General features: G+C 40.2%; 1 protein-coding gene across 1 annotated transcript in view; it reads right to left on the reverse strand.

The window, feature by feature from the left end:
• Window positions 1-2,630: 2,630 nt before the first annotated feature.
• VAV3 (vav guanine nucleotide exchange factor 3) overlaps window positions 2,631-15,811 on the reverse strand; it is a 353,758-nt gene continuing 340,577 nt past the window's right edge. Inside the window, exons 26-27 of the mRNA XM_045478481.1 lie at window positions 5,517-5,668; window positions 2,631-4,864 (exon numbers count right to left, since the gene is read on the reverse strand). Coding sequence (XP_045334437.1) covers window positions 4,823-4,864; window positions 5,517-5,668 — 194 coding nt within the window. The 3' untranslated portion in view covers window positions 2,631-4,822. The remainder of the gene's footprint in view (window positions 4,865-5,516; window positions 5,669-15,811) is intronic.

A 15,811-nucleotide genomic window follows, 5' to 3' on the forward strand; every position in this document is an offset into this window, starting at 1 on the left:
GTGCCTCAGTTGGTTAAACATCCGACTTCGGCTCAGGTCATGATCTCACAGCTCGTGAGTTTTGAGCCTTGTGTCGGGGCTCTGTGCTGACAGCTCAGAGCCTGGAGCCTGCTTCGGATTCTGTGTCTCCTTCTCTCTGCCTCTCTCCCCACTCATGCTTGGTCTGTCAAAAATAAACATTAAAAAATTAAAAATAAAGCACAGGATGAGACTTTTGTGTACATTCTCTTTCTTCACTGAGGCCTCTCAACATCTGAGTTACTATATTTGTGCAGGATTCTCACACAGAGTCGTGACACGGAGGCTTTTCTTTCCAGGAAGCAACTTTATTCGTGCAGTCACTGCTCAGTTGGGATTTGTACCCAAAGAACTGAGCCCTGAATGCCACGTGGTGTAGTTTTTTGTATTGCTTTACTTCTTTGTCTCCCATATATGGTAATATACAAAAAAGCAGTCTGATATTGTGGTCTCATGTTACAAGGTCTTGAGGAATGTCATGTATGCACATAACCAGGTTGCCTTAAAGTGTTTTGTTTTTTGTTTTTCATTCCTTAGGGAGGGGACCCTACCACAGTTGCATTGTGCCTAGAAACTCTGGAACTCTCTGACAGAGTCAGAGTCTAGAATGCTTTAAATTTTGTGTAGGTCTTGTGTCACTGTTTCCCCAATCCTGATTGATGGCATCTAACTAGAGACAGGATTCCTTTTTGATCTTCTTTCTAGGATTTGTCCACTAGTTACAATAAGGAACCTTCCAAAGTCTGCCAGAGGTGAGTACATAACATTTCTCATCAGAGTCCACCCAATCCCAGAAAACTAGTTTCAGTGAGAAATGAAGTGACTAATGGACTGACTCTAAATGATTATGAGCTGGGTGAAAATTCCATTTTCCTAGTGAAAATAATGTGGAGCTATTAAACTCAACTTCTGAGATTGTTTGTGGGTTTGCATATTAATCTTCCTGAACACACACCTTTTATTCCATCTATAATTTGAATAAGCTCAAAATTAAACCATGCCTATGAAACAAAGCATTAGCTCCAATATTCAAAATAAAAGCTGAGTACTTTACAGTTCATAAAGGGAAGGAGACTTCTTGAGTACTCACCATGTGCCAGGCTCTTTGCTGGCATCCTTTTCACATGTTATGGTTTATCCTTCGTATTTATTCCTTTATTATAGACAATTGATTTCAGAAGAGTCAATGGCAGAGCTGGGGTTTGAACCCAGATCTGATGGATGCTAAAACTCCTACTCTTCCTAGGATATCAAATGGCTGAATTTCCTTCCTGGAGAGACTAATTTAGAATCTGCAGAGTTATGCTCCCTAATCCAATAAATGAGCCTGAATTATGTTAAAGGAATTCAAAGATTAATATGGCAACTACCCAAATCTGCCAGCAAATCCGCCTGATGACAACAGTGATGATAATGATGACAAAAATGGTTCAGAACAGGTCAGGCATTCTTTCACTTTATAGATATAACCTCAGTTGAGTCTCACAACCATCCTGTGAAACAGGTGCCATTGTTATACTGATTGGCTGAGGCCCTGTGTGGCCGGGATGGGATGTGCACCCATATGCAGTCTGATGTGTGGGGCCAAGCTCCTACCGCTCTTCTATACTGCTGTCAAATAGAGCAAGCACCAAGAGACTGATTCTAATTATCCACATATTTAACTCAACTACTTGATGGAAGACAAAATACAGGAATGTTATAAAGCATATGTTCCCATGTCAACGAATAAACACTGGGGGAATGAATTCTCAATGGTGGTGAGGATGGTGACAATTTGATGGAAGGTCTAAGAGACACGAAATGTTAGTATGTCGAAGAGAAAAACCAGACACCAAAGACTCTGAGTAAAGAGCATGAGAGCTGGATAACGCACTGTACTACAAGGAAATCGGGGGATTTTGTATTTCTGAGCACAGTTGTGCTGGTGATGTCAGGCCATACTACTACTGTGTACTCCTGGAACAAGCCTTTCCTGGCCCTTACAACAGGCTCCCACCCTCTCCTGAGCCAGCCTGCCCCCACCACTGAGGACAGTCCTCAGGCCTGCTCTGCCAAAGGAAACTTGCCTCCGTGCCTTTCTGGTTTAGCAGTTTGCTATTTTCTGTGCAAAATTTGAATCAAGACAGAAAAAAAACAAAAGTCAATCTCTGACATAGTCTCTCTAGGGAATATGTGTTGGAGGCTTTCTTTTACAAGGCAAAAACAGGCAAATGTTTCTAAGAGTAGTAGTGGCTATTCAGGCTCTGAGGCCGGACTGCCTATGTTGGAAGGAACCTCAGTCCTGACACTTACCAGCTGTATGATCTGGGTCAAGTTGCCACCTCTCATGATGCCTCAGTTTCTTCATATGAAAAATGGAGATAATAGGGGGTTCCACCTTCTGGAGTTGTTGTTAGTCCACACAAAACATTTAGAACAGTGTGTGGCACATAGTGAACACATCAGTAGATATTATTTGCCACTACTTGAGTATATCTTGTAGGTTCATAACTTTCAGATTTCATAAATCTGATCAAAATTAGGGCTTCCATTCCCTTGTTGATTATGAGGTAGATGTTGAATTATGGAATTGTTCAATAGACTCTTCAACTCTCAAGAAATCAATGTAATGCAAGTAGTAACTATTTTATTGACATATTTACAAAATATTACAAACTGAAATACCACTCTAATTCACCATATTACACAATGGCTGCATACAGGCAAGACAAAGCATATGGAAGAAACGTTTACTTCTGTCTTTGGTATTAGAAATCTACACAAATCCGCAGCATTTAAAATTTCCAATACAAAGTATTAAACACAGACAAAGATGTAGTTGGCAATGTCATGAAAAGGGGCTCTAATGTCCTCTGCTAGGAAACCCCCCAGGTCTATGAAATGCAACAGGAAAAGCAAACACCATTTGTAAGGGAGGGAGTCTCTTGGCTAAAATAACAATAAAAGAAACAATATAGGCTACAGTACTATACATAGGAGTATTTCAATTTGTGTGAAGTGACTTTCTCCGTAACAACATTTGGCTGACAGTAACAGACAAAACATTCCCAAGACACAGGATCGCAGGTAAGACTTCATAGGAAAGAATCCATTCTGAGAGTACACCTTGAGGGTATAACTTTACTGTACAGAACATTTTATAAAATTCATTTTTGTGATCATTTACACATATACAAAAACTTAACTGGTTTTAGCAAATAATTTTTCTAAAACACAATCACAGTTTACATAATTCTGAGGTAAAGGTCCTGAATCTATCTTTTGAGAAGTCCTAGCTCACGAGGGTCTCTGAAGGGGGATATGTCCTACTGAACATTAAGTTCTGACATTAAAGTGGGTTGGGGAGAGGGCAGGTCACACCTACCTACCTCATTTCAGAGATGATCCAGAATTTCAGAACTGAATGTCCCTAGTTTGGCTCTATTACATTAATGCTTCTCATGTTTTGTTTGGTTGTCTTCAAACATGAAACACTCTGAATCTTGTCAGAACAAGACTTCTGCTATGGAGAAAATATTTCATCAGCAAAGGGCCAAGTTAGTGTCTTAACCTGACTGTCTTGACTAAGGACTCTGTATGTCCCAGGAAGAACATATTTAACCTCCTCACATAAAAAGTAAAGGCTTGGTCAAATGCACTGCAAAACAGATCTTCCCACCAGTTAACGGACACCCCCCAAGGGGCCTGCAGGTGGGAAGATCCTAGTAAAAGGCTGGGAGCCCACAGTGAATAAGACTAGAAAAGTCTTAGTGACCCTCCTGTCCCAGAAATGCATATAGGACCCAGCTGGGCTTCCCTATCAAAATCCTCACCAAAGTTGTCTGTGCTACTGTAAATACTCCAGGAAAATGTGAGATTCATCAAATATGTCCTTTTTTGGGGGGGGGGGAGTTTATGTTAATAGATGTTGCTTCCATAAAATGACTTACAATCAGTTATAGCCCTTGATCTGTTTCTGTAAACAATGCCACCTTTCCCAGGTTACTTGAAATTACCCAGAACATACCCAGCCAAGATTATTTCATAGAGTGAATTACACATTTCCAAAATAACTCTATGAAATCATGAAGGCTGTGAAAATTTAATATGAAGACACTCTTTTATGTGCTTTTTTTTATATGAAGAAGTTTGCAAATATAATCAGAACATCAAATGAATAATTAAAACCCCTCTGGGATATATCACTTATGAAGCAAACCTGAGCGTTTGCCTCCTCTGTTTTATCATGAGTAACATCTGGGGGTAAAAGTGTCTGCCAGGTGATGAGTCACCTTGTGAGGCAATTTAAGACAAGGAGTGCTGGACCTTTCCCGGAAGCTGCCCAAAAAGCGAGACTCTGATTTTTCCTCATGCTGGGAAAAGCAAAATTAAACTTCGGCTTCTTTGTACCATCAAAGATTCTGGTGAATGGCACGTGAGAAGAAAGTAAATGTGTGTCCACCATTTACTGATAGCTGGCGTTCATGGTGCCTGACCACACATGGTAAAAAGAAATACGAACCAATGTGTTTGCAGGGCTCTTTTGGGAAAAAAAAAAAAAAGCTTTTGGCTGTGCCCTAGTCCCCGACAATGACAGACTGGCAGGCTGTTTCTTGCACAGCTCTAGGCAAGCCATTAATCTGTCAGTACCAGCATCTTTAGAAATCCCAGCATTAAGACTTAGGAGGGGAAAAGGAGGGAGGATGTTGAATAGCCAGAAATGTGGCTTTTTAAACACTTCAGTTAATTCACAATGCTGTGCAGGCTTCTGTTTATCCCTTCTCTGAAAGTTCTGGTGCAGGGTGTAACGCTGGAGTGGAATTTATTCATCCTCTTCCACATACGTGGATGGAAACCAGCCCACCTAAAAAAGAAAAGCAACCAACATAGCAACATGACTTCACATCTGGCATTTCAAAGGGCTCTACAAATAGAGCATTTAGTTTTTATAACACCCCGATTAAACTGGGGTTTTATGGCCACTGTAGGTAAAGGAGATTGATTTAACTGCCCTAGAAGCCCGACAGAATGAGTGATGGAGACAGAGGAATAAAAGAAGCCTAAAGAGTGTTCTAATGTGCTAGCACACAAATATGTAAATTAAGTGTACTAAGGGGCTCTACTATTTAACGCTTCCTATTTCTGCTATAGAACAGGATACAAAGGGGTACTATGTCCCCATTCTTTCCAATTTAGATCAGCAGCTCTTATAAATATTCTATGTTCCACATAAAATTTATGCTCTGAGGCTTATGGACTAAAAAGTACGGAAATGTTCCTCAATCCTTTTCCAAATAGGAAGCCATCAAACCTGCCTAGGTGAACTTTATTTATGCCACAATCATATTCATTCAACATCTTTTTCTTGAGTGTCTATTTTCAGTGAGGAAACACCACCACTCTCCAGAGCCTTGGCTCTGTGGGGTGAAGGCTTCTCCCCAGCCCCACGGCGGGTGCCCACGACAGCCCGGTCCCCTTCCTTCACCCGCACAAGCACATCGAGAGGGACAGCTCACCCTGCCATTTACTTCTCCTCTCCACCAGCCATTTGCACTCATCTTTGTGTAAATCTTCACCACGTCTCCTTTCAGCAAGGACAATTCTCGCATGTCTCTGGCACAGAAGTCATACCGAGCAACGGCGATGCCCAGCACTTTTGGACTTAGCACTGGAAAGAAATGATGGTGAGTCAGCAGTGATCTGTGGTCCCACGACCACCAGAGCCTAATCAGATGAATGTTATAGATGCAATCCAAATGCACAGCCATGATTTCACTACAGACTAGTGATAATGGTGGAGGACCTTGAAAGCAGCAGAGTTGCTGTTTCAATTCAGTCTGGTGTGGTCACGTTCATTTCAGGCAGTTTAAAGAACCGCTGTTCTGTTTCATTCTTCATCAGAACCCCAAAACAGGGACTAGCTTTTGTTAAAAAAAGAAAAGAACCTAAAATTACCAGCATGCATTCCCTACAGATGGCACAATGATCTATTTCTAACTAGAACCTCTAAGGTCAAAGGTTTACATTTTTATCTCATAATCTCTCCAACTAAGACTTAAAACAACCAAGACTTAAAACAACCAAATGCTTTGCTCTGAAATTCTCCTATTGAATCCATGTCATTGTCATTACTTCTAGTTAAAAGGCTCTTCCTTCCCCAACCAGCCCTTTTTGGTTAAAACTTCTTGGGGACAAACTCAATTGTTGCTTCATATAGAGTTTCACTATGTGAAGAAGCTTCAGTCAGGTTTCACTGAAAGAATGCATAAACACCATCAACTTATCCTCTTTCTTTCAAACAAATACTGTAGGTACAGAAAACCTTTACTGAAGGAATGAAGTGCTAACTTACTCCTTGTCCTAACCCACCCTGCCCCGAAAGAAAAACTCTATTCAAGCTGTACATTTTTTCTTCTCTAGTGTTTTATAACACATTTCATATTAACTTCTCTACCTGTTGCTCCTTGGGGTTATAAAGTGTTTTCAATTATATGTGCAGTGATTCTGAGAATCACTCACCTGGGAACGGTAGGACTTTATAAACCTTAAATGGGAGAGGAACACAAGTGTAAGAAAAACAAATAGGAAATGCCATCCATCTGTATTTTTAACTGTTCCTGGTGCCCAGGCAGCTGCGGTTATGACCTGCATTACCCTGGAAGAGCTTGCCCACGTGGAGACAGGGATCTCTAGCCTATTATTCAGGGCTCTGCAATGACAGGGTTTTTTTTTAGTCTCCAGGTGTCCATCATAAGATAAACGAATAGCAATGCTGTAGATTTCAGAACTGTAAAGGGAGTAAAAATGGGTCATTTTATTTTACTGTTCAGACACAAACCACTTTAATAGTTTTCTTACTGAAAACCGTCCCATTACCGGGGCGCTACTCTTAGAGTTGGCGCACATAAAGACACCCCTGTGACGGAAAAACCAATCATCACCTTAACTGTGTGACCTTGCGCAGGTCTTTTAACCCTTGAGGCCACACTTTTCTCACCTATAAAATGAAAACTCTATGCTAGATGACTTCCAAGGTCTTTCTAGTACTAAATGTTATGATTCCATTGGGACTTACAGGTTAATTTTTAAAAATCTGTAAGAAAACATACTTGACCTAGCCATAATGTACTCCCCTACATGTCACATCAACAGCCATTAAATTCTCAGACTAATGACTGAAATCAAGATCAGAATGCCCACACACAAACTGATGTGCACAGTCATCCTTCCAAGCAACATGAAATATGTTTTACTTTTATATTTGGAGACAAAGTTGGGATTGGGTTCTATTTATTTTCTTAATGGGAATAAGTAAGCATTGGCTTTTCTCAGCTAAAATTTCTGATCCTCAAGAAAACTAATGATTTTATAGAGTGTTTCATCTCCCGCTTTATACTTTCAGCCCTCAACCCTTTCCAACCTCTCCCCAAAAGACAAAACAAAAAAATGTCTAACGGAAATACATAACACGAGCACACACACAAAACCAGGAGAGTGAAATGTCATGACAGACAGTGACTATGACAGAGAAGAGGAAACTGCATGGTGGGAATGGGACTCTAGGGGCTATTTGTGAGAAGATGCATCTACATGAGAAGCTACACATAGAAGTCAAAGTATTTTATTTGCAAACAGAAGCAAGTTGAAAAGACATATAAAAGCAGTAAAGCAGTACCTGACCAGAAAGGAGTAGAAGAAGGGGGAACAAAGCTGTAGTCTGGAGGAGTTACAAAAGAAAACCCACAGAACAAAGAAGGGGCTTAGAGAAAGAAAAAGAGAGAAGCAAAAGAGCATTTAGGTAATGGCAAAAAATCTCAACACGGCTATTTCGTTGTCTATAATCCTAAGAAAATGGTCACATCAAATTTGGAGTATTAAGCTTCACTTTCACCCACTTCTCTCCTATCACCATTTCTAAATGAAGGACAAGCCAGATTTTTACATTTTGATTGACACTAGTTCTGAAATTTAGAGCTATCCCTTTAGTGGTGAACACAGCATACCCACTCTACCATGGTGCCATCTTTGAACCCCTCCCATCCAAGGATGGCCTTCTTTTGATGTGATACACAATTCCCACTTTGCTACACCAGTGGAAAAGAGGAGACTGTAAATTCTTAATGTAAAATATGCTTCACATCAAAACTGATATAAACAAGTAAGAGCCTACATAGAATAGGGTCAAGGAAACATGCAGAGCCCATAGGAAAGTCAAGGAAACACTCATACAATTTGTTAGAAACCATCCCCAACCCCTAACCAAGCATGCACATGCTAATTTATTACCACAAATAAAATGTAAATCACTTCAAATCTTACCATACCTGGACAAGTAAATACATCCGGAAATTTTGGGAATGTATGGAAAAGTTCTATGCAAAAACTCTACCCTCAGAAGCTTTTTACTTTACTTTTAATAATAAAAGCTAATAATCATCAAATGGTTCTGAAGTGTTAAATGTCCTGCTCAATGTTTTATATTCAATATTTAATTTAGCCATCACAACAATTCAAAGAGGAAGGTACTAATACCACTTTCCTTTGATAGTTTTAGAATAACCTAGATTCAAACCTAGGCAGTATGACTTTGGGGTCCAGGCTCATAACTGCTGCATTGCTCTGCATCTAGCACTCTGCTTCAGGTACCTCCATAAGCAGTTATAAAACTCTACCTGTTAATATCATGGTGCCATTGCAAAGGAAAAGAAAGGCATGGTTATAAATTTTCTTCCAATATTTATTCTCCCCCTTCATCCCTGCAATAGGTTATCTGGCCAGGCCAAGTTTGCCCAAAAGGAAGACTTCATTTCTCTGTCTTTATGCAGGTCTATGCAACTATATGACTAAGTTCTTGCCACTACGATATAATAAGCAAGGGTGTTGGAAGGTGTCCTGTGGTACCTTCCCTGGCAGGGCAGCTGGCACATGAATTCACCTTTCTTTTTGGTTGTTCATTCTACCCTGCTGTATGGAATTTACAAGCTACCATCTGGGTCCGTAAGAAAGGCCTCGCTTTAAGGACAGTAGCTCATGAGCTTCAGGGAAGCTGGAGTTCTGAAGATTTTATGGAAGAGGTGACCTGCCCTTTCCCCCAGCCTTGGTCTGGCCACTTTCAGGTTTTTATGAGAATGAGAAATAAATGTCTATCCTGTTTAAGCCAATGTTTTCTCGGATTTCTGTTACTTGTACCTGGACCTAATCTAAACTGTAACAAAAGTTTCTATAACCGAGGAGGAGGTGAAAGTGGGCTAAACAAACTGCAATGCATCCATATAACCTTGCAATACAGATTGTCTCTTTCAGACCATTGACTGATTTCATAGCCACAGAATTCTCCCAAAGTTAATACTCTTGTCAGGAAGGGCTTCTTTGATACCTGGGAACAGTCGTAACTCATTAAAGGGATCCTCAGATCCTATTTAAGTAGACTGGCTGTGGGAATTGGAGGAGATTCAGTTGCTCTTGCAACCATGGACTATGGATCTCTCATATAAGACACTTTCCTCATGAATGTCCTTACATATTTACTTTTAACCTACCCTGAAGTATATCCTTGTTGATAATCAAGGCTCTCTTCTAATCCATTACATCTCCCACATTACATTATTTTTGTTTTAAAACTCAGTGATACATGCCATTACAACTAATTTTACAATGTGCTCAATTCATTTATTGCCATGCAACATAACTGGTTTAATTTCCTTGAGATGTTATACACACTATTAGAGACAAGAGGGGATGCCATCTCTAATGAGAAAAATGGCTCACATCTAACTGTATCTTGACAATCTGCAAGATTCCTATCCCATGTTTGTGAGAACTTAAATTAGAACCCCCATTCTACACATTCCTTCTGGCAGGTACTAGAATTTTCTCCTTGGACTGCTTTCTAAGTGTCCATCCTTCACTATCTCTCTGGGACTATTTATCCATAAAGTAATAAAAAAAGACTGCATTTCTCCAAAATTTCTAATGAAGATAATTTAAGTCAGCAGTCTGAACTATAACAAGAGATAAGTTAGCTCTAGAAGGAAGATATAAGAAATCAATGAAAACACAATTAAATGAAATTTAAATAATCTCAATAGGTAGATACATTAGATCAGATAACCTGTCTCTACTTTAAAAATATCTAACATTCCTGAAGTGATATGGATAATACCTCACTATGCAGAGTGAACTTGAATCTGTTTCAGATACACAGTATCAGTGTGCTACCTTCTCTCTTATCTAACCCTCAAAGCCTTATAAGCACTGGCACTCATGTCAAATAGCTACAGTTGGAATCTTCCTCAATCTTATCTAAAATATTATAATCTTAGCTGAATGGTAGCTATTCCCCCAGGGTTAGGCCTTGGCTCCTCTACTGGCTTCAATGGGAACTAATTTTTTTCCCCAGTGAAGGGAACAGATTTTAAGATATGCCTTGGCTCCTCATCTGAATTCCAGTCTGTGATTTCAGATATTTTCATGACACTGCCATGAAGGACAACCACTATCTCCGATGCAACCTGCCTGAAACCAAAGTCATGATCCCCCACCCCATAACCTAGCTCAACCCTCCACATTTTTTTTTCAATGACTCTTGTGTTCTTTGCAAACTACCCTTGCAAAGTCAGTATGCTTTTTGCCTCTTCCTGTTCACTCTCTTCTTCCTCCGAAATATGAAGTTATTCCTTCACCAAATTCTCAGCTCCATCATTCCAACCCAGGTACTTACGCCATTTCTAAACTAAGACAACTGCCTCCCAGTTGGTCTTTTTGCTTTCAACATTTTTTCCATTCTATATGAAATACTGCCTCTCAGCTACTCACAATAGACAAGGATTCATCATTCCTTTCCCCAGATTAGGAAATCCAAACTCTTGCCCTGAATTCCATGGCTACTTATAGTCTGGCTGTTTTCTGTCTTTCTAACCAAATATTCCATCATTTTCTCATATAAATTCTTTACCCCTAGACCAGCTGGTGGGCATGCACACCAAGGCCCTCAGTATTGGTTTCTTTCTCGAATGTTTCTCCTCCATCTTGCCTCTGCTAACCTTAACCTCCTTGTCTCCAAGGCTCTGCTCAGGCCCTTTCCAGGAGTCTTCCATGACCAATCCCAACACTTGTCCTCTTCCCTATTCTTTCTAGTCATCTCTAGGCACTTACATCGTGGCACTCCCTGGCTCTACCGTTTAATTATTGCATGTGCTCCTGTGTTCTATCTCCAAAAAGTTGTTGATTCTGGAGAGCAGAGGCTAACTCTTACACTGCTTCTGCTTCTCCACAGGATCGGGCCCAGTGCTAAGCACTGAAGCTGCTGAATGGACAAGTGTCTCAGCAGGATATTTAATTTTGCAAGCTCCTTATGTCTCCTCTTCCTGTTCATTTAGCTCATCTTCTGCACACTTAACTGCCCAAAAAGACCTCCAACAAAAGCCAGCACAACACAAAGAAAAGAATGTGAAATATTTTCAGGTTTTATTCCCCAGGATCTCTGAGAACCATAATCTATTGATGATATTCTTACAATAACTAATTTTTTCTGAGATGCTGAACAGCTATTAAATACTGTACATCTCTTGGCATTAAGCATAGTGTATGCCTGAGGAATCCTCTTAGGGGTAAAAGGTTAATAAGTTTCTCCTACCACCCAGTGTATAGCTTTCAGCCAAATATTTTAAAAATTGGTAGGGATGCTTTCTAGTTTTCTATACATCGTAGCATGACTTACTGTTGCCATTCTTCCTATACATTAATTTTCATTGCCTTTGGGTCCTTAATTCTCAAAAGCTGCCAAAATAGCATCTGAATGTCTTGCATCTACAGAGACAAGAGTATAAAACAACATGTTTCCCTTGGAAAGTATGGGTTTAAATATAGATGTAAATGATGTCAGAATAAAGTATTTGATAAAAATTTTTTTTTGCAGAACGGCTTAACCTGCAAAACATATTTACATCCTTACCGAGAACATATCCACCTATTTCGAAACATATATAGAAATACATGTTTTCTTCATCAAACTCCTTCTCTCATACCAAGATGCCGCTAATTGAAGAATTATTGGCAGGTGCATATCCTGGAATGGAACTAGAAAGAGCCGAGTAACAGTGTATTCAAATGACGATGTTGGGGGAATGATTATCTCCCATTCCTTTCACTTCCCGGGCTCATACTCACTTCACCACCTAGTATTATAGATAGCCTATCTGCTAGTACATCACATCATTTTGGGAAGCTTCTTGAGAGAAACAACTCTTTTTATTCATATCTGTATCCTCTGAGACAATGTTAAGTCTATGTTGAGACCATTATCATTGAGTAGTCATTCGCAAACTGCAAGCTTTAATTAAGGGCCTAACTTCCCTCCTTTCTCAAACACTTTGAGCTCCTTATTAGCACAAACAAAGGAGAAGTTTACTCAGAGAGACCAACACATTCAGGCTGGTCTCTCTGGCTATTTTTCACACGATACCTGGTGCTCAGTTGGGCTAACATTGATGGGGCATTATGAAGTGAATGGCTCATACTTTAGTGACTTAATATTCCTCATTAGGAACTACTAAGGATGCAGTCAAATATTATTTATCAACTTTTCCAAGTTAAACAAAACCTAAAGTACAAACATTCTCTAACTGAAACAGAAGTTACCTGTTAATAAACTGGGAATAGAAACTATAAATCATTAGTGAATATTATTCAGTTCTGAGACTTGACTGACAAGACAGAACCACCGAACACAGAAGTGTATCAGTTAAGAAAAGAAGAACAGAGAGTTTAGTGTAGAATAAAAAGTGCTAGAGAATTGATACTTGATGCCTATACTTTTGTGGCAAGGCTAGTGAAACGTTGCTTTGAAGTTTTAGCTCTTCTTGATTAGGCCATTCATGTTCATGAGCAAATGAAAATCTACTCAACTTTCACTAATATTTGAAATGTATACCCTGTGGAGGCCAAGCTCAGTCAACACTCTTCCTTAAGATACTGGTTATCGAATCACAAAGTATTTTTGAACTACCACTTAATCAAGTATTACATGTATAACTGAATATGAGCCTAAGCATTTGCTAATTATTTTCTGAGACAGACATTGCCTAACACTCAGCTTTAAGTTGTAACAACCACAAGTGTTCACATTCACTTATGTAAAAAGAAGCTGTCAGTAAAGAGATCGGCAATGGTGCTACCATCAATAGAGTGATCTCTGGGAGTTTGCTGCGCAGCAGTGGCCTGGAGGAGAACCATGTTCCTATGTGGGACACTGTGACGAGCGATCCAGTAGATTCTTTTTACCAAGGCTGTCTACAGATGGCCTAGCAGCAGAGAACATGCTGAGAATTTAATGAATGTTTAATTTAAATTTGTGGTCCTTAACCTGGTTTTATTTTAGAACTTAGCCATGCCTTAGACATAGTGTCAAAGACTTGCTTCCCTGCCAAAGTTTATAATGTTTACTGTACATCTTATATATTGTCACTGAAAAAAAACTAAATAATTTAGATTGGTTTCATTTCATTGAATGCTGACATCTGGCAAATAGACCAATTTCCCTTAACCTGAAATCCAAAATTATAACAAGGAAAACTTAGGTCTAGAAATCCTGGAAAAAAAAAAAAAGAAGTCTGTAGTCAAGACTGCATAGTGTAAGCATAGAAAGCCAGTATCAAGAAAAAGATGAGTATAAGGCCTTTCCTGTTGTTACAGAAAATTAGACCATTTGACATTTCTAGGAATTTCGGATTATTTATAGACATCTAGATTATCAAAACATGAACTTAACTCTAACTCCTTAGTCTTTAAAGATAATTGGTAGAGGGGCACATGGGTGGCTCAGTTGGTTAAGTGTCTGACTTCGGCTCAGGTCATGATCTCATGGTTCATGATTTTGAGCCCTGCACTGGGCTCTGTGCTGGCAGCTCAGAGCCTGGAGCCTGCTTCAGATTACGTGTCTCCCTCTCTCTCTCTGCCCTTCCCCAACTCGTGCTCTGTCTCTCTCTCTCTTAAAAATAATCATTAAAAAAAAAAATTGGTAGACGTTTATTAAGCAACTGCTGATGAGTATTGTGCTAAGGTGCTATTGGAGATACAACAATAAGAACATCTGACTTCAAAAGAGCTTACAGATTGGTGAAAAGACAGACACATACAGAAATGATACAGAGATAGGGAAACCATTCATTTTGGATTAAGAATGTTAGGACTACACTTTAGGCTTCATCTGAGCCTCTCATTAAAAACAAAAACAAAAACAAAAAAAAACCTCCAGTCTTCCACTTGCTCAGGTCAAGAGCTTAGTTACCCTTGTGTCTTCTCTTGCTATTCAATTTCACATCCAGTGCAAATATCCTGTTGGATCACCTTCAGAATGTATCACCTATGCGGCTACACGTTGGTTCAAGTTGCTACCATCTCTTAGCTGAGGAGCCGCATGAGCCTCCTCACTGGTCTAGGGAGGCTTCTACCTTGTCCCGCATGTCTCCATGGTCTTTTGTCAACACAGAAGCCAAAATAATCCTATTAATACTTAAGGTTCAAATCATGTCTCTCCTTTGCTTAGATCCACCAGCAGCCTCTCATTTCCTCCAGGCTAAAAGCTAAAGTCCTAAAAAGCAGCACATGGTCTGGCTTCCCTTACCTGTCCTTCTGCTCTGGCCACATTGCACATGTCATGTCATATATGCTTTCTTTGCATTGGCTATTCCCTCTCACTTTTGTCTTTACTCAAGTGTTACCTTCACAATGAGGATTACTTTGATGCCCCATAAAAGAGTCATGGACATACATCACTAGTGCTTTGTGGCACAGAGAGAAAACAGGCTTTATTGGCCAGGGGGGATGACATGTAGGCAGAGAAGTAGGTAGAGTGCACCTCAAATTCCCGTTGTCCTATTGCTTAGGTTGGGCACGGATAGTCTGCACACACCATGGTCAAAGCTTCCAGCAGCCTGCTCTACAGACTGATAGGGTATTTATGCAACCTTATAATAACAGAAATTCCCTGTTATGGACTGAATGTTTGTGCTCCCCCTTTCTCCAAACTCATATGCTGGTATTAGGAAGTGGGGCTTTTGGGAGGTGCTTAGGTCATGAGGATAGAACCCTAATGAATGAGATTAATGCTCTTATTAAAGAGATCCCACAGAGTTCCCTCGCCCCCTTCCACCATGTGAAGATACGTGGTGTCTTCTATGAACCAGGAAACAGGCTCTCAGCAGATACTGAATCTGCTGGCACCTTGATCTTGGACTTCCCAGATTCCAGAGCTGTGAGCAATACATTTCTGTTGCTCATCAGCCATTCGGTCTATGTTATTTTGTTATAGCAGACTGAACAGACTAAGACACTGGTCATGTGAATGGCCTCGTTAGGGGAGCTTCTGGAGCAAGTGGCTGGTGTCAACCTCTTCTAATGTTGAGAAAACTCAGAACTGTTGAGCCAGCTTTCCGCTAAGCTACCAAAAGGAGGAAAAATGAGCCCCTTCTTATCTTCCTCATCTTCCTCCCATTCCCCAGTTAAAATAGTAAATCATCTCTAGCACTCCTGAGTACCATCGCCCTGTATATTATTTTTCCAGGGCACTGACCAACTTCTTTTTTTTTTTTTTAAATAGGACTCCTTGATTTACTTTAACGTTTATTTTATTTTTGGGACAGAGAGAGACAGAGCATGAACGGGGGAGGGGCAGAGAGAGAGGGAGACACAGAACCGGAAACAGGCTCCAGGCTCTGAGCCATCAGCCCAGAGCCTGACGCGGGGCTCGAACTCACGGACCGCGAGATCGTGACCTGGCTGAAGTCGGACGCTCAACCGACTGCGCCACCCA

This window comes from Leopardus geoffroyi, chromosome C1 (genome assembly GCF_018350155.1).
Source record: "Leopardus geoffroyi isolate Oge1 chromosome C1, O.geoffroyi_Oge1_pat1.0, whole genome shotgun sequence".
Classification (NCBI taxonomy): Eukaryota; Metazoa; Chordata; class Mammalia; order Carnivora; family Felidae; genus Leopardus; species Leopardus geoffroyi.